At 40.4% G+C, this 22,805-nt stretch overlaps 1 protein-coding gene across 1 annotated transcript in view; it reads right to left on the bottom strand.

The window, feature by feature from the left end:
• Positions 1 to 18,934, bottom strand: part of obi1 (ORC ubiquitin ligase 1) — a 31,391-nt gene extending 12,457 nt beyond the window's left edge. The window contains exons 1-4 of the mRNA XM_003218692.4: positions 18,656 to 18,934; positions 7,482 to 7,617; positions 6,278 to 6,369; positions 2,353 to 2,601 (exon numbers count right to left, since the gene is read on the bottom strand). Coding sequence (XP_003218740.1) covers positions 2,353 to 2,601; positions 6,278 to 6,369; positions 7,482 to 7,617; positions 18,656 to 18,727 — 549 coding nt within the window. The 5' untranslated portion in view covers positions 18,728 to 18,934. The remainder of the gene's footprint in view (positions 1 to 2,352; positions 2,602 to 6,277; positions 6,370 to 7,481; positions 7,618 to 18,655) is intronic.
• Positions 18,935 to 22,805: the final 3,871 nt, after the last annotated feature.

Below are 22,805 nucleotides of genomic sequence, written 5' to 3' on the forward strand. Positions count from 1 at the left end.
TGACAGTCATTAAGGGGGATATACTAATGGCAATTCCATGTTTCCCCCCTTTTCCTCCACTTGACTAAATACTTTAAATGCATTAACATTACAATGTGCAGGTATCAGCAAAATGAATGTTGAACAGCTTCTTTACTCTCCCAACTAGACTAAGCTTGCTCAATGGCTTTACAACTTTTTTTTTTTAAAAAAAGATTAAAATGAATGCCAAGGAAATCTATGATGACAACTTCTTTGCCATTTCTTTTGCTTCCAGAATGTTGCTATTAATAAGCCTCTTGACCCTCTTGCCTCACTCAATGGAGCCATCCCAATATTCCTTCCCCCATTAGACCCAAATTCAGAAAGGACAATAATAAATTGAGAAAAAACCCTCATCTTCATCATGATGTCACATTTCTTTCAAAAGCGGAACTCAAGACAGCATACAATTTAAGTCTATTGTTCTGTTTCTTTGCTTAAAACTGGATGCTCCCTCCAGACATTGCTAGACTGCAACATCCATCATCCCAGTCAGTGGGAAAGCATTATGGAAGCCATTGGTGGGCTATATAAACAGCCTTGGGGAGCGGTGTATGCCCAGTGGATTCACATTCCTGATTTAGGCCAATGATTTGAAGACTACAAACAAGAAGTTAGAATGCCCTGTCTCCCAACATCCTGTACATACCGTGTCAGGGAACAACTTCTTCTGAATGTGCTTATCTTCTACATCAAGATCTCTTTCTGAGTGAGAATGATTCAACATGTCTCTTCCAGACCAGTATCACTTTGGTACACTGTGGCACATTTTCCAGGGTTCAAGAAAAGCCGGGTGCTATTTGCTGAGTCCTTCTCCACTTCCATAACATGTTTTTGCAATATACCAGTGAATGTGTATGTTTATATAGTATTTAAAATAAATACTTTACAACTGCTTATGTTTTGTATACAAGGGTATGTTTTAGTTGCCTTGTAGATTGCTTTATACCCTCTTCTATAAATTAGGTTTTCCTAATTATTTTCTCTTAAAATATATGCTTTGCCATTGTGTGCTTTCAAAAGCATTTGGTGTGATTTAGTTTGGTTTCTGACGGCTGCCATTTCGTATTATTTGTGTTTGGTTTCTTCATAGCCACTATACTATTATTGTCTACACTGGTGCAGTTATACCGGCTTAATGCATAAACAGAATTCTACCCATTTCCTACATCTTGGAATAGAAACATTATCATTTGTATGAACTTGACTCCAAAGCAGTATCTCTTCCAGAACTGATGTGTGTTGGGTTTCATTGCAAAACTTGGAAAGTTAGTTTGGAGATTAGAGTTCCCTGGAGCCCAAAAAAAATTAACTCTTTCAAGTGCTATCCATGAACTATGTACATTTTTATATCAGCTCACACATTTCCAGTCAACCAATGACAGCAAGAATGTATGACCTTTCCCAGCCAACTGGACAACATTTGCAAATCAAAAGGATGCCTATCAGATACATCTCATAGATTATTGGTGGAACGAAAGGACATGAAAAGACAGTCTGATACAATTAGTTGGACTGGCAAAAAAAAAAGGTCTGTGGACAAAACAGACAATTAGTGACACAAATTGTCAATGTCTGGCTACATGTTGTCCAGAAGGATGAGGAGGGGATCAACTGACTGATCAAACATTGCTACAGCACTGAAAACATTAATGAACATTTTGACAGAGCTGTTGTTCCCAAAAGCAAGCAGACTGACAATCTTGAGTGTGTCTCCTTAATTCAGTTTTCTCCCCAGAGGTTTGGGTTCAGAGCTTCTGTGATATAGAATTTAGGCTGTGAACGAGCTGCAGCTTTTATTGGATAGGAATGACTTGGCTACCATGTCTCATGAGGCCACCATAAAACTAGTTCTCCCCATTCTCTACTTTTGGCCAAGGTCCCAGCTCAGTGGGGGGAAAGTGGAGGAGAGACACAGATTCTCCAGAATCAAAATGACAAAATGACTCCTGATTCTCTATTCTCACCAAACATTCTAGATCTCAGCAGCTTAACAGGAAAAGAAAAAAATATATAGTTCAACTACTGAGGAGCAGAAGCCTTCAGTGATCAACCATAAATCATCAGGAGTAATCCAAAAAGTAACTTTTTCAAGCTCTGCTAAAGAACATTTTTAAAGTGGGGCTGTCACTTATGCAGAAGATTTTTTGATTTCATTGAGTTATTTGACTGTGGTCAAATAACAGAAGGTCAACTGCCCAGCATCCAAGCCTTATTTTGCTTTCTGAAATATCCAGGAATTACTCAGAGGTCACACAGTCCTTTGCCCCCGCCTGTCCAATATGAAATATTTAAGACAGCTGCCCAATCAGCTTAGCAGACATTTATTACCTCGATTAACTTGTCCATGTCATCCTTCACTTTCTCATACATATCATTTGCAGCCTGAAGCTTTTGAGTCCACGTTGCCAAAGTCTCAGGGTCGACTCTATGCTCCTCGGATGAAAGCTCAGGACTTTCTGGGGTTTTGTCCGACACCTCCACTGTCAAGGGCTGCAAGACAGATTTCAGCTGGGATTCCAAGCTGGAGTTTTTCTCTTTCACCTCTTCCATCTCTTTTTGCAAAGATTCAATTTCATCCTTCAGAATGCAAACAAACCAATTAACAATTGTGTTGGAATTTGAGTGCTTTTTGTGATGGCAAAAGAAAAAGATACACAACAACATCACAAATTGTTTGAAAACAGAGATAACTACATGACAGCCAAGGAACTGGATAGGAAAATATAGTTCAATCCCAAAATGAGTCAGAAAATTGAGGAACATCCTTCTTTTCACTTGCTAACTATCAACACTTGTGGTAGTTAGCAAGTGAGGTTGCGAGTGGGATTTTTTGGAGCGGCGAGATTGGGTGTTTTAAAATGAATTTGTATTGTATTTATTGTATTTTAACTGTATTATAACCAAACACACACACAGCACTGTTTAATTGGTTTTTTTTTTTTAATTTTTGTATTTGCTTTGTTTTAATTTGATAAAACTGTGTCACTGTTATTCGTTTTGAGTCCCCTTGGGGAAGAAAATGGGATATAAATAAAGTAAGTAAATAAAAACCATTCATCTCCAAAACTCTTCAACAGCTGCTTTATTTTTAAAAAGGATTTGGAAGGCAAACCTATCTTGACTCTGAGGGTATTTATTATTTGCTGAGAAGCTGCAGACTTCTTGTGGATTTGCTTGTTTTTGCAATTAGCAAATGGTTATTTTTCTTTGGTGGTGTCATTTATCACTGGTTTATATGTGAATGTATGTTTTGGCAGTTCACTGACATGCTTTCTTTTACTGAAGTGGAGCTACTTCACATAAATAACATTATTAATGATTCATATTAACTGCATTTATACACAAAACTGGAATTCAAGGTGGCTAAGGTAGAAATCTTGTTTCCTGTCAATGGTTATTATCACCCTGGCTATTGTGTAGATTTTGCAATTATGGCAGGTGTCTCTTTCCCTGCCTAAAGATTAGGATCTACTGGGAGGGTTGGCGCCTTTGTGTCCCATCAGTGAAATCAATACACTGTTTTGTTGGGACATGGGAGCCATGGCACCCAAATTGTGGAATGCACCAACAATCATATTCATGTGTTGTTGAAAGCTTTCATGCTCAGGATCACAGGGTTGTTGTGTGTTTTCTGGGCAGTATGGCCATGTTCCCGAAGTATTCTCTCCTAACATTTTTCCCACATCTATGGCAGGCATCCTCAGAGGTTGCGAGGTATAACTATATTCATTTTGTCAAGCTTAAATGTGGCTTTTCATCAAATAATAATAATAATAATAATAATAATAATAATAATAATAATAATAATAATAACTTTATTTTTATACCCCGCCCCATCTCCCCAAAGGGACTCGGAGCGGCTTACATGGGGCCTAGCCCGACACAACCAGCAATAAAACAATGAAACAAATATCCAGCAATAAAACATCAGTATCAATAAAACAGTCATAAAAATCAACATACAGCATAAAATGTTAAAAACGGGAGACTAAAACACGGATCTGGGCCAAAGTGCAGTATATTTCAAAATGGGAGAGGTAGTTTCACAGCTAAAGTAGTCAATAAAGTGCACGGTAATAATGGCAAAAAATCCTATTATTGAGTGGGCAGATAGTTCGAACCTACAATAATTAATCATCAAAGGCCTTTTGGAAGAGCCAGGTTTTTAGGCTCTTCCGGAAGGAGAGGAGGGTAGGGGCCTGCCTGATCTCCCTGGGGAGCGAGTTCCAAAGCTGGGGGGGCACGACTGAGAAGGCCCTCTCTCTCGTCCCCACCAACCGCGACTGCGAAGGCCTTTGGGCCTCAAGAACTCACCCAAAATATGATTTTAAACTGTTTTAGAATTTGAAAACCTGTTTTTAGATTATTTAATTTTATTGTTTTAAATTGTGTAACTTGTTTTAATGTTTTGTGTAAGCTGCCCTTACAGGGCAGGGGGAGCCAGTGTGATGCGGTGGTTTGAGAGTTGGACTAGGAGAACAGGGTTGAAATGCTTGCATGAATAAAAACTAGGTGACCTTTGGCAAGTCACACACTCTTAACCTCAGAAAAACCCATGATAGATTTGCCTTAGAATTGCCGTAAGTCAGCAATAACTTGAAGGCAAACCACAACAACAAAGATTTTTAATACATAAACAATCAATCAATCAATCAATCGAACAAACATTGGGTAATATTTACTTGTCTATTCCTTTACGGTTTTTGTGCTACACCTTGCATATTTGTCTGCCTATTATCAATTCTGTACTTATTTCAGGTCAGCACTTTTAATGGGATCTGATGTGGAAGAGTGGCAGGGCTTTCTTTACGTTATGTCAGGGACTGGCACCAGATTTCCACCTGCTGACTACGACTCTTTCTTTCTTTCCTAGAAACTCACCATGAACAGTCAGTATGCTGTCGTTTTTTGGGCATTCTCTCCTGACATTTTGCCTGCATCTCTGAGAATGTCTGCCATAGATGCAGGTGAAACATCAGGAGAGAATACTACTAGAACATGGCTGTGCAGCCCAAAAAACTCACAGCAAGTAGCTCACAGGCCAGAACTGGTCACAGATCACCATACTGTGCAGCAGTGCTTTAATATTTGGAAAAGCTTATATAATATTTCTGTGGAATGACCTGCTGGAAAAGATTTGACAGCTAAATCACCTGTCAGTATTTAAGAGAAAAGTGAAGAGCAATTTTTGACTATGAATTTTAAAGTCACACCCTGTCTACTGTATTTTAATCTTTGTTCTGTGTATTTTAATATACATTTTATAGAAATATGCTATAATATATGTATTTTACTGAATATTTTATGATGATGTGTGTTTAAAATATGTTGTGCCCCACCTTGAGCGATGAGGCGAGGCAGGTAAGAAATAAAATGTATTATTATTAGTATTATTTCTATTTTATGTTGTTATTCAGATAGATATTTTTCTGTGTGTGTGTGTGTGTGTGCGCACACACACCTTCATGTTTCCTGTCAAACTGTGGAGGCCGCATGCATTTCATGGGGTTTTCATAGACAAGAAATACTGAGAACTTTTTGCCAGCTTCTTTCTTCAAAATATAGCCTATGGCACCTGCTATTCCTTTGCAATCTCTCATCCGAGTACTAACCAGAGCAAATCCCTCTTAACTTCCAGAGAGGATTTGGTGCCTTTAGGATATTTTAGGCCTTTACTGCTTAATGTTCTCATCCACAGTGGGCATTTTTGTCTGTTTACTGCTTATTCAATAACTTAATGTATTATCAATATCACAGTTGTATATTTCCTTATGTATACAGATGAATGACATGCTTGACTAAATCCAAAGTACATAAACCTGTTTGAATACAGCAACTCATTTTCTTCTCCCAATATGTGCAAGTTTCTTTCACTTGATCCTCTACATTAGGGTTGTTGATCCTCTGGTTGTTGCAGGACCGCAGGTCTCAGCACTCTACACCACTGGATATGCTGTTTAGAGTTTCTGGGGGGTGCAGTTTAACCACAACCGGAGGGTCACATGATTGTATGCATAATTTACATAAAATGGGCTTCCTAAAATGCTTCTATCTTAGCAAACTAGTACTATTTGAAACACTTCTTGAAAAGAAGTGCAGTCTCCTTGACAAAGTCATTTAATCCTCTAGTCTAAAAGATGGAGGGAGGGATGAAGGAGAAAAAGAGGGACCATGTCCCAAAATAAACACTGTAACATAATGAGATCTTGATGATTTGCCACCTTTTCACCTTCACCTCTGCACACTTTCCTACCTCATATTCTTTGTGGAGTATCTCGAGCCTTGTCTTGCGGAGGTGTTTCCTGATCGCAGGACTAAAGACTGGATTACTTTCGCTTGTTCCTCCTGCAGAGACACGAAAATGTTTGTCTGACAATGTTTGCTTCAAAAATCCAACATGGACAAGAACACATTTTTTTCTTAATAAATACTTACCAACATAGCCATATCCTTCAGGCCACCCTCATCCTAATCCCAGTTTCTGTTCACTCTGCAGTTAAGTGAGTGACAGTGTATACAGCCCGTGACTTCACTGCAAGGTATTAAAATGTTTTATGATGGTGAGACCATTATAAAAATGTCTGGCCAGGACTAGATGGGAACGATTTCCAAAAGCTCTCTTTGTACTGCTGCTCACATTGATCTGTTTGGTCCCCAGCAACCCACTGCATACAAGAAACATGACAAAAAGGTGCTGATTGAGCATGACTGCATAACACAGGGTAATTAAAAAGGGATTGTATGCAAATGTGTGGGTGTGTGTGTGTAAGAGAGACAGAGAGGAAAGGAATTCACTTAGGGACATCCACATGTGTAAGTGTTCCTTACACATGTGGATCTCCTTTTTTGGGAACTAGAAGGTTGGTATTACTTTCCTCCTTTCACAACACCCTAAAACACCTTCCTCCCCTTACTTTAAAGCCCTGAATGTACCTTACATGTTCATTACATTTTTGCAGTTAGCAGACAGGGATGTGGGAATGTCTGACTACATCATTGTAGTCAGATGTAGAATGATGACATAAGTGCTGAGACCCCTGGAGGATCCTGCAGATGACTCCAGCTCTTGTCCAGCTCATTTGAAGCATGGAATGGCTGTGTGAAGCAGCTTCAAGGATTTACAATTAAGTCAGGGGGGTTAGGAATATGGCTTAGCACAGAATAGGTCCACGTGCAAATATTAATGCTATACTGAAGGATATTAGACTGACACATCGGAATGTTAGAAGAGAAAGAGTCTGAGAGAGACGGGGAAGATGTAGAAATAACAGCAGGAGCGAGTAGATAATATGCTACCACATCCACCTTTGCTTTCAACATGTTCATGTATGGCTTCAGCTCCACCGATTGGGGTCTGCAGCTATTGACAAAAAACAACTTTTCCCCATCTATACAATGGACATAAAAAGCCTTGTATGTATTCACTGGGGAAGGTTGTGTAGGAAAGGTTATCTTACCTAGAACCTCTTTGCAGGGATTTTCAGGGGTGATGGGGATCCTACAAGCAGGACACTGGCTGTTGTTCTTCAGCCACACTTCAATACAGACAGAACAAAAAACATGATTGTTGGTGCAGATGACAGGCTGGCGGACCTTGCAAGTGAAAGAGAAAAAAAATCATGATTAAAAGATTTTCTTACAAAACAGCTACTGCTAATTACCCCAAACTTTCTTGACTAAGGACTCATTTTGTTGCTTGTTTCAGATGTTACTGCCAGTCAGGGTAATATAATAATAATAAAACTTTATTTCTATTCTGCCCTATCTCCCCGAAGGGACTCAGGGCGGATTCCAACAAACAACGGCATACATTCAATGACGTCAAAAAACAGATAAATATTGGCATAAATTCCCAACAAGACCGCACATATGAATACAGCGTTAAAAATCTAACATCAAATTAAACCTAATATCCATGAATTGAGTATAACATCAATAACGGGTACCGTGGAAACTCTGATTTATTGTGATTATATCAGTTAACACTTGCCACCCAACTTGGACCAGAAGCAGATAAGCAACCCAAGGACTTTAAGTTATGTTTTTTGAGATTGATGAGAAAACCTGGAAGTTGTTGATGCAAATGGCTTGTTTCTTCGTCTAATAGTGCCTCCCTTTAGGGCCACAGTCTAGTTGTAGGAGCCAGCCTGGTAAAGTGATGGAGCAGGGCACTGAGAGACCAGGAATGAATCCTGCTCGGCATAGAAACCCAGTGGGTGACTTTGAGCAAATCACGCTCTCTCAGCCTCAAAGGAAGGCATTGCCAACTCCCCTACAAACATCTCTTGCCAAGAAACTCTTGTGACAGAACCACCTTAGGGATGCCATTAGTTGGAAATGACAGGAAGGAGCACAACCACCACCACCATTTTTGTATTGACTGATGTAGAACTAGAACTTTTCTTTCTACAATTTTACATGACACCTAGGAGTTTCTAGCTTTCCAGAGTGCACGAGGAAGGGGCTGGAGGAAGGATGTAGACTGCAAATTCTGGTGAAGACAGTAGGATCTACTGAAAATCTTGCCTGATGTTTTTTGTTCCTTTTTTCTCTGACTTTCTGAGGATGGGACAAATCAGACCATCAACGGCTATTAGGTTTGCAACCTAACGAAGCAAACCAATGACCAAAGGCCAAACCTTATTTAGCCATTGCAAGTGGGAAGGACTGAGCAGAACACACCTGCTGCTAGTTCATGAGAAGCTAAAGTCCCCAAGATCCCTGGCTTAGCATGACATGAAAATTTACCGTCTACAGCAGATTACTCAGCTCTAACAGTAATTTCTGATCTAACTTTTTGTTGCCCAAGCATAATGGATAAGAACAGCAGGTACATCCTCCGTTCAAATTTCACCTTTCTCATGAACAAAATAGATGTGTTTTAAAAAGTCTGTATGTATTTCAGCCTCCAACTGCAAGACTGGAAAGAGGAAGGGCCTACAAGTTCACCTTTCAGAGCTGAGCTATTGTGAGAGTCATGACAAAACACAAATGAAACATTCTGAACGTTTTAAAATGTATACAATGTATACCAACATCATTATTGCAGCAATATAAATCCCATACAACATCTTCTAGACATTTTAAACTTCAGCTTCCAAAGTCCCACCTAGCACAGTTGAAGATGAGGATAAGATAAGGAATTATGAGATTTGTAGCACCAATCATCTGGAGGGCCAAAGGTTAATCATACATCATAGGAAGAAGATAAATAATGCATTGATCTAAAGCAAACATCTGAACATTCCTTTAGGTACTGGAAAGATCTAGTTTCTGCCTATCAACATTTAAATAATAAGTTCATAAGTACTTTCAGGGTGCTTCACTGGATGCTTCATTGTTTTTCTTACAGTGGCGTATCTCAATTTGGCTTCAAGGACTGGCATCAAGCTGAGGACTAGACCCTTGTAGAAAATAAATGAAACCTAGGACTCTTTAAAGCTTAGGTTCAGTGCTGGGTGTATTTTGCATAATCCTAATACAAAAAAAAAGTATAGTCACTAGCCTCAAAACTCAGCTTAATACTGAAAAATCCACAGGGCAAAACCTCAAAATACTTTGTCTTCTACTTGAAGACAAAAGTGAGAAAAGTTTTCCTTGGGGGACAGAGAGGTGTTATCAACCCTGCTGAGATGTTCTGTGCATTGATACTTAGCTAGTCCAACATGCTGTATTGCATAAAAGGAAAAAAACAGAAGCAGCTATACCACAGAGGATTGGCTTTCCAGTGTTTATAACTTAACAAGATACTTATGTATTTTCCTAAAGGACCAAACAGTTTACTGAGATAGGTTTCTAAAAGAAATATTACTAAGAAGATCACTCTTTAATTGAAAATTCTGCTTGGAGTTGAGTCCTGGGATTCAATAATGAACTAAAAAAAGAAAAAAAAACCCTCTATATTTCATAATGTTAACTTTGCCTACCACAAAAACATTTATTTTGGTTTCTGTAAAGAAGTCTTTCAAGGTCTTTAGTAATGTGCAATTCTGAACTCTGTTTTGCTTTGAAATGAGAAACCAGTGTCTGAAAGCTGATGATTTGTGATGATATTTTTATCACCACCATAAATTTTCAGCCACTGTGTTCTGATATTCTTTCCAATAAAAACAAATGTAGACTTCAGTAATGCTTTCTGAGAACCCTAAAGTTGCCAGTTAAAGTGGAGAAGGTTACAAAAATCTGTTTGTGAATTGCTTGTTTGGAATTCCTTGGTGAAAAGGTGTCAAGGTCCAGGTAAATATTTTCTGGTACCATCAGAGAAACAACTACACCAGCATTTTTGGTCTTTACAACACATATTCTGCTTGCTATATGTCAACAGAAACGTGTAGAAAAGGCTAAGGAGTATTAGGAAAGGGGGTGGGAAGGTTGAGAACAGTCATTTTGTTTGACTGCATTTGTAGTCAATACAAATTCTAAGTAATGAGGTAGACTCTTACCATCTCAAAAATATAGAGACAAGTGCAATCATGAAAGGAAGAGAAACAACTATGGTGGTAATAAACAGGGAAATATGCAAGAATTTTACTCGCATATATTTGGCCTTCATTACAGTCCAAATTATCATACTGTCTCTTTCTGGGGAAAAGGTGGGCTGCCTTTTCTGAAAGCAGCAAATCACCTTTTAAATAGGTACTGGGGTCATTCTATACTATTTTGCCACCAAAATCTGCTAAATTAAAAAAAAAACAACCAGAAATGGATTTCCAACCCTTTCTAGATTTGCTTTGCTTTGCTTTTTGGAACTTGAGCAGCCCGTGTGACCCCCAGGAGGTCCTGGATCCATTTCCCATCCCTAAGATGGAGGCCCTTTCCACACAGCTTAATAAAATTCCACATTATCTGCATTGAACTGGAATATGTGGCAGTGTGGACCCAGATAACCCAGTTCAAAGCAGATATTGTGGGATTTTCTGTCTTGATATTCTGGGTTATATGACTGTGTGGAAGGGTTCGGAGCTTGAGCACTCAATCTTTTCAATTGCCTACTCTTGAGATAGGAGTTCTAGCATTCAATCTCTTCAGCTGGTCATCATTGAAGTAGGATGTTCAACTTTTTCAGTTCCCCACTCTTGAGGTAGAGTGCTAGCACTTAAGACTTGTTCCAAAGGCAGCATGGTTAAGGAGAGACACATAGGACCGCTCACAAAATAGTACTGTGTGAAGTGCTCCTGTTAGGGGTTTCAATCTAGCTAGGTTCTCTTACTCTCCATTTCAAATTGTTTTTGTTGCTTCCCTCAGAGAGTCAACAATCTACACCCACTAAGTATGCTCAGTTTTTACCAGGTTATTTGCATTTTCCTCTTTTTGTGTTTTTATATAAACACATAGACACTTCTAAAAACCCTATTGTGTCTGCTTCCTCTACCTGCCCTTTTGTGCACAGATGGTGCTGTTTTGATCACACAGATTCAAATCTCTACAGAAGATAATTCACTCTCCCTGAACTCCACACTATAAGTGGACATCAGAAGATTGTATGCAATTTGGGAAAGCACAGCATGAGGAACTGACTATTTATTTTGACTACTCCTGAGAGGCATTACAGTCTCAAGTAAAACAAAAACAAAAAAACAATGCAATAGGGCACATCAATAAAAGTCAACACAACAAAAATCCAGCCATGCCCACCCTGTGCACCTGGTCCAGGAAAAAAAATTGTGCCCCATGAGCTTCTGAGAAGAGGATTTCAAATCCTTTCTTCTAGTGACAGAAAAATCCATTTATAGGATTATATGATATGTGAAGCATACTTACAAACTCAGCTCTCCTTCAGGTGGAAGCTTATACAAGAGCTATCCAAAAGTCTATGGCCTGCAGGCTCAGCAATCTCATGGAAGGTGAGCAGATCTGAGTCTAGTTAGTGTTGGGATGGAAGATCCTCTGTCGCTCCGAAGGACTCAGATTGACATCAGAGCTGTGATAAATACTTAACGTAATATGTCAGTATAAACCCAACTACATGGTTGTTGTATGTCTTTCGGGCTGTGTGACCATGTTCCAGAAGTTTTCTCTCCTGGAGAGAATACTTCTGGAACATGGTCACACAGTCCGAAAGACATACAACAACCCTGTGATCCCGGCCATGAAAGCCTTCGACAACACAACCCAACTACAGTTTCCAGCTGGCTCCCCGCTTCAATGAGGAGAAATAAACCTGAAACTATGGCCCCTTCAACACTGCCATATAAAATCCAGATTATCTACTTTGAAATTGGTTATATGGCAATATAGACTCACAAAATCTAGTTCAAAGCAGATAATGTGGATTATCTGGATTGATAATCTGGATTATATGACAGTGTAGATGGGCCTGAAGATTCAAGCAATCTTGGTAAGGTAGACAGAGATTATTTTAATCAAGACCACAAATTTTAACCAAGAGAATAATGGTTTTAGCTAATTAAGACCAATCAAGTGGGTGGGTGGAAAAATGATACCATTGAAGTCAGGGCAGGCAATACACAGACCTCTTAAGGGTTGTGCAGCTCTCTTCCCTGCAGCGGTGAGTCTTGAATGCACTTGTGAATCCTAGGCACTGCCCTGTGCTAATTTTTCCTCTTTCAAAAGGAGAATTATTCTTTCTGGAAACCTAGAAGAGTCATGATTCCACTTTAAAACAAGGTGAGCACCCTCCATACACACACGTCTTGTTTTGCTTTGAAAAAATATTTACAAGCAAACCAACATCCAGCACAAATCTCAATGTGAACTTCTGGCTACTTCCATTTTTTTGGGTGGTGATTTGGGATGGGGAAGTCATAGTCAGGTGACGCTTGTTTATTTTAATAATATGACTGTTTATTTCAGTTCCTTTGCATACTGAAACAGGAACACAGTGAGTCATTGCTTACACTTCGTAAACAAGAGCTCTCATCTCTAAGCCTCAGCCTCTACTTCTTTTCCTTAGTTTTTATTTCAAACAGTGGCTTTATTTTCACCCACTGTTAAACATTAAACATATTTTAAATTCTTTTCAATAAATATGAAGTTTTCAAAAGTAAAAGAATGAAGAGTTCTAGTGTTTCCTTTAATATCTTAAAAGAGGCATCCATGCTCAGGACTAGAAATAATGCACATTTCAACTGATAAAACAAGCAGTTCAAGGTGGCAATCGGATGACAGATCTATTTTAATATGCACCAGTTTCTTACTCGTTTCCATATCTGAACACCTGTCATATACTTGAATGAAATGTAATTTACGTTTATGAGGGCAAATACAGGTCAGTATGGGTTGTGTGTGTCTTGAAGACAGGAAAGTCAGGAAGACCATTCCTACTCATAATGATCCAGCAGCAAGTCTTACTGAAGTTGAATAGCCTTGGCATCCCAATATGTGGGCACAGGATTGAGGCACTGGCACTCCTGTACCCATAATGTTGTTGCCACTTGAGATACTTCAATATAAGATCAATTTGTTTTTAATATTTTTTAATTCTAAGAGTATGTAATATCACATTGTGATCTCAACAAAAAGGAAAGAATGCCAGTTTCCCAATTCAGAGCAGAAATGGAGAAAATGTAGACACCAAATGTTGTTAGATGGCTAGTCCTATAAGAGGACAGCACTGATTGTATATATTTTGACATGTACCTTTTTTTAAAACACACGAAAAGATGAGAACAGGGATATAAATATTTCAGAGAAGGGAGCTGAAATTGGATTTGAGTCACCACAAACAAGAAGAGAGGTTCCATAAAGTTGAAACAACTCCCTTCTAAGTCAAAAACTATTTTGGGAGTATGGGGCACCTTATACATTTTGTGGGAGATCTGGGGCAATTTAGGGCCTGAAGAGACTTTTTTTAGAAAATCCCAAAACTATGGGATTTCTAACGGGAGCCGGCTATAGGGAGCACACAATGCCCCTATTAAAGCAGCTCCACTGGCTGCCGATAAACTGCCGGGCCCAATTCAAGGTGCAGGTTTTGACCTATAAAGCCCTGCACGGCTTGGGCCCTACCTATCTCCGTGATCGCATCTCCTCCTATGAGCCAGTGCGGACCTTGAGATCTTCCGGGGAGGCTCTTCTCGCGCTCCCACCACCATCTCAAGTGCGGCTGGTGGGGACGAGGGAACGAGCCTTCTCGGCAGTGGCCCCCCGGATCTGGAATGCATTGCCAAAAGAGATCAGGCAATCCCCTACATTATCCAATTTCCGTAAGGAACTGAAGACCTGGTGGTGTCGGCAGGCTTTTGAGTAATTATATTGGACTACCGCTGATTTCTGAGCCTGAATATATTGCATAAGATTTCCCTTTATGGTTCCCGTCCCCTTGATCTGGTCATGTAAGTGTGATTTATTGTTATAATTGTATTATTTTACTTTGTTTAATAATGTGTATTATGTTGTTATGTAATGTTTGTGTTGCTTTTATGACTGTAAACCGCCCTGAGTCCCATCCGGGAGATAGGGCAGTATATAAATAAAGTTTTATTATTATTATATTATATTATTATGGTGAAAGTGTTTTATTTTTCACATAAAGTACCCCAAATTACTCTACGTTATCTAAGAAGGCAGCAGCTTATATCACTTAGCCATTCTGAACTCCCAAACTTTTGGAGGACAGGGACGGGACTGACACCCCTGAAAACACACAAACACACACCAGCCAAAAATCACCCTAAATAATGATAAGAAATTATTCTGTGTAATTTATGGTGTAAACCATAAGATATGTGTCAAAGTTGGCCCCTGCCACCTCTGCACAACTGTCCCTCATTTTAATGGTTTACCAAAAAATTTCCTGTATAACAACAACAACAACAACTTTATTCTTATATTCCGCCACCATCTCCCCAAAGGGACTCAGGGTGGCTTACATGGAGACCAAGCCCAACAGAAACAGAAATCAAATATAGCACAAATTAAAAACATTACATATCAATAATTAAAACAATAAAACCAACAACAGACATCATAAAAACAAAGTACAACATTAACCATCAACCAGTAGCCGAGAACAGCGGGCATGTTCAGATCTAGGAGGGCGGGGGATACAATGTATGAGAAAGGGGAACACAATGCTCCCACCAAAAGGTGGACCAGCCTCATGTATATATTATTTAAAGTCTTTAGCTTGAGCGGAGCTATCAGGGTTGAAAGACTGCATGCCCATGGGCAATGCAAAAGATAAAATAAGCATGTCAGGACTTAGGAGCATCTGTCAGGATGTTATTAGGTCTTCGGGTGCTGCTGTTGCTTCAAGAGACACCCATGACAGAGACCGCAAGCAAGAACAAGGTTGTTAACCTTAGAATATCCATACAGAGTAAGCTCAATTGAAGGACTGGGAAAACTGCATGTCCTAAATCCCAAGGAATCCTGTTTAGATACTATTACATGAGAAAGAGGACAAGATAATCGAAGGGTTATCCATTCCCAACTGCCTCACTTTCACACACCCCTTTTAAAGCATCATACATGGTGTATGATAACCACGTTTTCATTATTTATGTAAGTGTAAATTCTGGTTTGGGAATCCACTGAGTAATGAGATTCATCCAGTAAGCTTGGGGCAGTCATTTTCTCTAAGGCTGACCTACATCACAGGGTTGATGTGGGGATAAAGTATGGAAGGGGGGAGACATGTATGCCACATTGAGTTCAATGAAGGAAAGGAAAGCAGCAGCAGCTGGCAGCTCCCATGTCAGCAGATAATGAATCTGCTCTGTTTTATATTTTTATTAAGTAAGCAAGCAAGACGTAAGGTAAACGTAAAGGTTTCCCTTTAACATGATGTCTAATCGAGTTCTAAGCTGAAGAGCCGGCGTTGTCTACAGACACATGTCATGTGGCTGACATGACTGCATGATGTAAGCAAGACGTACAGGGTATAAAATGAACAATAAATACAAGGTACAATCAATGTCACTGTGCAGATCGTATCACAACACAAACTCACAGTATTGTCCGAAATGATTGTTTACATCATAAAAGTACATCACTCCAAATGTTCCCATGGGGTGGGAGATTGTTGTTAGTACAGGCAGTCCTATAATTACAAACATCCCACTGGCTGGAGTTAACACTTAAAAATGTACCTGTTTCAACTTACAAATTCAACTTAAGAACACATCTATAAAACCTATCTTGTTCGTAACTTGGGGACTGAATGTATAGCTAATAAAAAAGCCAAATGTCTACAAAATGTCTGTGTCTATGTCTCCATTACATTCCTTAACGTTTTGCAATACAGCAAGATCTCAGACTTCACATACTGTTAGCTGTTCTTTAGATAGTCAGTTGTTTTCTAATTACGAACAATGTAATGTGAATTTGAAGGAGCTTATGCTAAAGACCATGAGCCCCCAGCCCCAAATAGGTTCAGCACCATGGATAGCTCCTTTAAAGTTCAGACTAAATGCTGCTGTAAGAACACAAGCACCACCAACTGATAGAGTAAACAAATAAACCAGCACCTGACTAAAAGTATCTTATGAAGTGAATGGGCATTTACTCCCACTCCCACCCAACAAACATTAAGTAAAATTCTTCTGAGGTTTAAATACCCTGAAGGCACCAGATCCTGTCTGATCCGGTAAGTTAAGAAGGGTCAGACCTGGTTACAACTTAGATGGGAGACAAACAATTAAAACCTGGGGTTGTAGATTATACTTCAGAGAAAGAAACTGGCAAAAACACCACTCAGTCATAGAGTTGGAAGAGACCTCATGGGCCATCCATTCAAACCACCTGTCAAGAAGCAGGAAAATCGCATTCAAAGCACTCCCGACAGATGACCATCCAGCCTCTGCTTAAAAGCCTCCAAAGAAGGAGCCTCCACCACAGTCCGGGGCAGAGAGTTCCACTGCTGAACAGCATTCACAGCTAGGAAGTTCTTCCTAATGTTCAGGTGGAATCTCCTTTCCTGTAGTTTGAATCCATTGTCATATGTGAGGGGAAGTCATAGAGAGAATGGCAGCAGAAAACAAGCTTGCTCCCTTCTCTCTATGACTTCCCCTCACATATTTTTACATGGTCATCATGTCTCCTCTCAGCCTTCTCTTCTGCAGGCTAAACATGCCCAGCTCTTTAAGCCCATCCACATAGGGCTTGTTCTCCAGACCCTTGATCATTTTAGTTGCCCTTCTCTGGACACACTCCAGCTTGTCAACATCTCCCTTAAATTCAGAATTGGGACACAGTATTTCTTGCCTACAAAAAACTCTATAAAATTCAATTCAACAAGTGGCTTGAAGGCACACACAAGCAGTATTCTACCAAGCCAAATATTTCACTGTTCAAATTACGTGAAGACGGAAATGGTGGACCAGGATTAGGGCATAGCCAGGACCAACCAAGTCATTCTGACAGAAGATAGTAAAAGCAAAAAGGCCAGGTTAAAGAGCTTAGGATCACAAACCACAGAAAACAAAACTGCAAGTTCGTAGTGAACTAAGGGCCCTTCCACACAGCCACATAACCCAGAATATCAAGGCAGGAAATCCCACAATATCTGCTTTGAACTGGGATATATGGCAGTGTGGACTCAGATAACCCAGTTCAAAGCAGATATTTTGTGGGATTTTCTGCATTGATATTCTGGGATATAGGGCTGTGTGGAAGGGCCCCGAGCTTCTTAATTCTGAGAACAACAATCAAGAAACCACATGAGCATCAATAAGTGACATGTGTGATGAGCCTGTGACTCATCACACTTGAGCATTTATCCACTCCTGCAGAATTCTGGGGTTTGTAGTTTGGTGAGGCCCAGGAACTGTCTGGCTGAGCTGTATAAAGCCCCCTCCCTAAAGTGGACTTAAACTGGATCCAAACTCTAGTGTGATGAAGCCCTAGGAGAACTGATGGTTTCCATGGCTGTGTTTAAACCAGGCATGGGCAAACTTTGGCCCTTCGGGTGTTTTGGACTTCAACTTCAACTGAGGGGAAAAGGAAAGGACCCGAGGCCAGGAATTGTGGGAGTTGAAGTCCAAAACACCCAGAGGGCCGAAGTTTATGGTCTAAACTGCAGAATGAATATAGCTTGACACCATTTTAATTGCCATGGCTATGCAATCATGCAATCTGTAGTTCTACAAGGCCTTCAGCCTTTTATGACAAAAAACGACAACTCCCAGGATCCCACAGCACTGAGCCATGGCAGGTAAAGTAGTCTCGAACTGCATCCATTCTACAGTGTAGATGTACCAGCGATGTTATCTGGCCTGCCTTGTTATGGGCACCCGTTATAAAACCTCCATTCAAAAACAACAATGGCGATACAAGGAAGTGGCCTGAAATTGTTCCAAAATACTTGAAAAACAAGGCCCTTCCACACAGACCTATATCCCTGAATATCAAGGCAGAAAATCCCACAATATCAGCTTTCAGCTGGGTTATCTGACTCCACACTCAGATAATGTGGGACTTTCTGCCTTGATATTCAGGGATATAGGGCTATGTGGAAGGGCCCCCATTGTTACAAAACACTAGGATTTAGGAACAATGGGTTTCGTGTCTGGGAAGGGTGGTTTCTTTTTTTTTTTTTTTGGTCAAAGGATTTTGAACCTTCTCTGCTGCGAGAAGGGCCATGTGGCCAGGCTCATAGACAGCCTCCTAGGGAGTGGCGTGGGAGTGGAGTGGCCCCGCATTATTCCCTCCCGAGCGCGAGTGGGGTTACCTTTCCCAGGCAAATGTGACAAGTGATGGGCAGCGTGAGAGACAGTGTGACGTTCTGAACGCTCTGGGCCATTGCGGCGCGCGCGAACGCTCCAAGAGGCAAGCAAGCAAGCAAGGGAGGAAGCGCCGCAGCTCGCGGCCAAAGGCGGACGCGGCTCCCCGGCGCTCACGCGGCGCTCACGCTGCCTCGAGTATGGCAAGCCGGCGAGGCCAATCTTCCTCTCCTGGAACGAGGCCGCGCTTTCAGCGTTCCCCTTCGAACCGGGAGGAGGAGCTGAGCACTTAGAGAGTGAACGGCGCGCGCCCTTTCCCCCGGATTTGGCCTCCTCCCACGGCGGGGAAGGGGAGGGGGGGAGGAGGGAGCAGCGCGATTGCACCAACAGCAGGAAAATAAAGTCACTCCAATCACTCCTGTCAGACCTTGAAACTGAAAGGCCATTAATGCTAATCAAGGTGGCCAATTGCAACATTCACACTTGCCTCCAACAGAGTTTCTCCCACCCTGGACCTTCCACAGATATATAAACCTAGTTTCCAACAGACCTCACAGCCTCTGAGGATGCCTGCCATAGATGTAGGCGAAACGTCAGGAGAGAATGTTTCTGGACCATGGCCATACGGCCCGGGAAAGTCACAGCAACCCAGTCACTTAAAAAAAACAAAAAAACAAATGGCATGAATTGTTATGTACTTTTCTGCACTTCTTTTTGAAATCGAAGGGTCCAAAATGTAGAATTAATGCATTTTGACACCGCTTTAACTTCCTGCCGTGGAATCAAGGGAATGGCAGGTTTACAAGGTCTTTAGCCTTCAAAGTGTTGTCGAAGGCTTTCATGGCCAGAATCACTGGGTTGCTATGAATTTTCCAAGCTGTATGTTCCAGAAACCCCAACAGGAGTTAACGTTGGTCATGATGGGTAAATGTGCCAGGTTTGGTCCCAGATGCATCGTTGGTGGGGTTCATAGTACTCTCTGATTGTGGGTTGATAGGATTGCAACTCCCATCAAGTTAGGTCAGTTCCACCCAAACCCCTCTGTTGGTCATGCAGAGCCTGTGTGCCAAGTTTGGTCCAGATCCATTGTTTGCGCGAGTCACAATGCTCCCTGGAAATGGGAACTATCTTGGGAAATAGATACATAGATTAGATACAAACTTGCATACATACGCGTACATACATACATATTTTCACTTTTATATGAAAAGAAGGAGAGAGGTCTTGAGACCACACTCAGGGAATTTCTTCTTCCCTTTTTCCTCTCGTGTACAGTTTGAAAGTAGGAAAGTTTTCTAAGTACATATGAATGGAGATTTTTCATTTTAAAATGTAGTGATTAGTTAACAACATTTTTAAAAAGAAAAATCACTGTATCTTGTTTTCATTATTTTTTTAAAAAAATAGAGTTGAAATTGCAATTCCTAAGAGCTCCTTCCTGCCACAATAAAAGCCCTCCCGACAGATGGCCATTCCACCTCGACTGAAAAACCTCCAGAAAAGGAGACTCCACCAGACTCTTAGGCAGCATATGCCACTGTCTGAAATGACTTGAAGGGACACAACAACAATCCTAATTAACTTGACTATCTAATCAGCCAAAGCAGGCCCCCACTTTCCATTGAAAGACTGGTACTTTTATGTTGGTTAAACTTGTTCTTCATTTTATGTATTGTATTGCTGCTCACTGGACGGAAGGATATTAGAGGCAAAGATGAAGTACTTTGGCCACATCATGAGAAGACAGGAAAGCTTGGAGAAAAGAATGATGCTGGGGGAAATGGAAGGAAAAAGGAAGAGGGGCCTTTTTGACCTTGGAAGGAGCTGGGACGGCTGACAGGGAGCTCTGGTGTGGGCTGGTCCACGAGGTCACGAAGAGTCGGAAGTGACTGAATGAATAAAAACTACACATTATTCTTGTACTATAAACAGGACATATGCAGTATGAATAGGAATGCATTCATGTTTTTTCCAAACTATAGACTGGCCTTTCAGCAGAATAAGGGACCGTGAACTGGCCCTTGGGTGAAAAAGTTTGGACACTCCTACAGCCTGACTATATACTGGGGAAAGAAGTTGTTCCATTATGTTGAATGTCCAATCAGTCAGTTTGAATGGATGTTCCCTAAGGGTGCATCTACACTGTAGAATTAATGCAGTTTGATGCCATGGAATCATGGGCACTGTGATTTTACAAGGCCTTTAGCTTTCTCTGCCAGAATATAGGGATGCCTCACCAAACTCATCAAACTACAAATCTAATGATCTCATCACTTTGAAACATGGCAGTTAAAATGTTGTCAAACTGCATTAATTTATTTATTTCGTGTCAAAAGCATTACATAATAAATACATTTTAAAAAGTAACGAAGTAAAGGAATCACAAGCAGCTAAATAGTTTTAGACCAAAAGCGGGCAACAGCGACAGTGTAGATGCAGTTTATTTTATTATGAGAGGGAGAGAGACAGAGGGAGGGAGAGAGGAAACACATACATCCAGTTTCTCCAAACCACTGTACAGGCAGTCCCCTAGTTACAAACATCCAACTTACAAATGGCTAATAATTGAGAACAGGAAGTGTGAGAAATCTACCTCTAGGAATAGACTTTCACTCCTGAAAGAGTTATCATGAGGAAAAGGTGTTTCAACTGAAGCTTTATCTCCAATCCTTGTTTCCACAACAAGCCAAATTTTTCAAAATCCAATTCTCACAGGGACAGAAAGTGATGTGAAATCTTCTGAACAGGGCCGCGGACAGCAAAACAAACACCACAGGGGTGTTAAACCTTCCCTGTGCTAGCCAAAGCTAAAAGATATAGATATAACTTACATACAAACTCAACTTAAGAACAAACCTACAGAACATATCTTATTCACAGCTTAAGGACTACCTGTACTAGGTTCATCATTTATTCACTTTTTTCTTAACCTGAAGGAAAAACAGTTGCAGCTCGAATCTTGGCAGCAACAGAGCAATGGAGGTGGAACTTTTAGATTTTGCTTGCCAACTGGCCAGCAGCAGTTTGGAGAGTTGCATGTGCATATTGCTTGGTTTGGAGCACTGATGCTGCCAATGCTCAGCAGGAAAATTTGCAAATAAGCAGTCCCATACATAGTTGAAGTCTGAAGGTTTGGGAGCCCTTCCCTACAAGGGATTGCACTATGTCATTACTGCTGCTGCTAATTTTGCCATTGAACACCAGCAGTTTGGTGGCATGAAAAATATCAGTTTTTCCGCCTTTAAAAATGCTGTCTTGCCTCTTGACAAGCCATGGGTTTCTCAATGTATCATGAGTACAGCCAGTCTTTCGGGAAGGTGGTTCTGCTAGTCAGTGAGATTGGCAGCAAGTCCATGCCTCATTTAGAGCCAAAATAGCGCTTTGAGAGGAGAGCGGTCACATATAATAATAATAATAATAATAATAATAATAATAATAATAATAATAACAACAACAACAACAACAACAACAACAACTTTATTTATATACTGCTCTATCTCCCCGAAAAGACTCAGGGCGGTTTCCAAAATAAATACAAAACAACAAACAGTAGAGTCTCACTTATCCAAGATTTGCTTATCCAAGGTTCTGGATTATCCAAGGCATTTTTGTAGTCAATGTTTTCAATATATCATGATATTTTGGTGCTAAATTCGTAAATACAGTAATCACAACATAACATTACTGTGTATTGAACTACTTTTTATGTCAAATTTATTGTATAACATGATGTTTTGGTGCTTAATTTGTAAAATCATAACCTATTTTGATGTTTAATAGGCTTTTCATTAATCCTTCCTTATTATCCAAGATATTCGCTTATCCAAGGTTCTGCCGGCCCGTTTAGCTTGGATAAGTGAGACTCTACTCTACAAGTAAATTAACACAACAAATAATACATCGTAAACAAAACACAGCAAAATCAGTTAAAATAGCAGTCACAGTCAAGGCCTTCAATCCAAGGAGCAGGAATCATTGGTCAGGGCGAGGCTGGCCTTAATCCATTTTTAAGAGTAGATAAGAGCTTATACATGTATCTTAGGGGCAGGAGATGGGCAGTGTACCAGAATCTAATTTGAATGATGAGACTAATCTTGGTCAAAAACTTGTTGAAACCACCAGGTTTTTAGCTCTTTACAAAAAGTGAGTAAAGTGGGG

Source organism: Anolis carolinensis, chromosome 3 (genome assembly GCF_035594765.1).
Source record: "Anolis carolinensis isolate JA03-04 chromosome 3, rAnoCar3.1.pri, whole genome shotgun sequence".
NCBI classification, from domain to species: domain Eukaryota; kingdom Metazoa; phylum Chordata; class Lepidosauria; order Squamata; family Dactyloidae; genus Anolis; species Anolis carolinensis.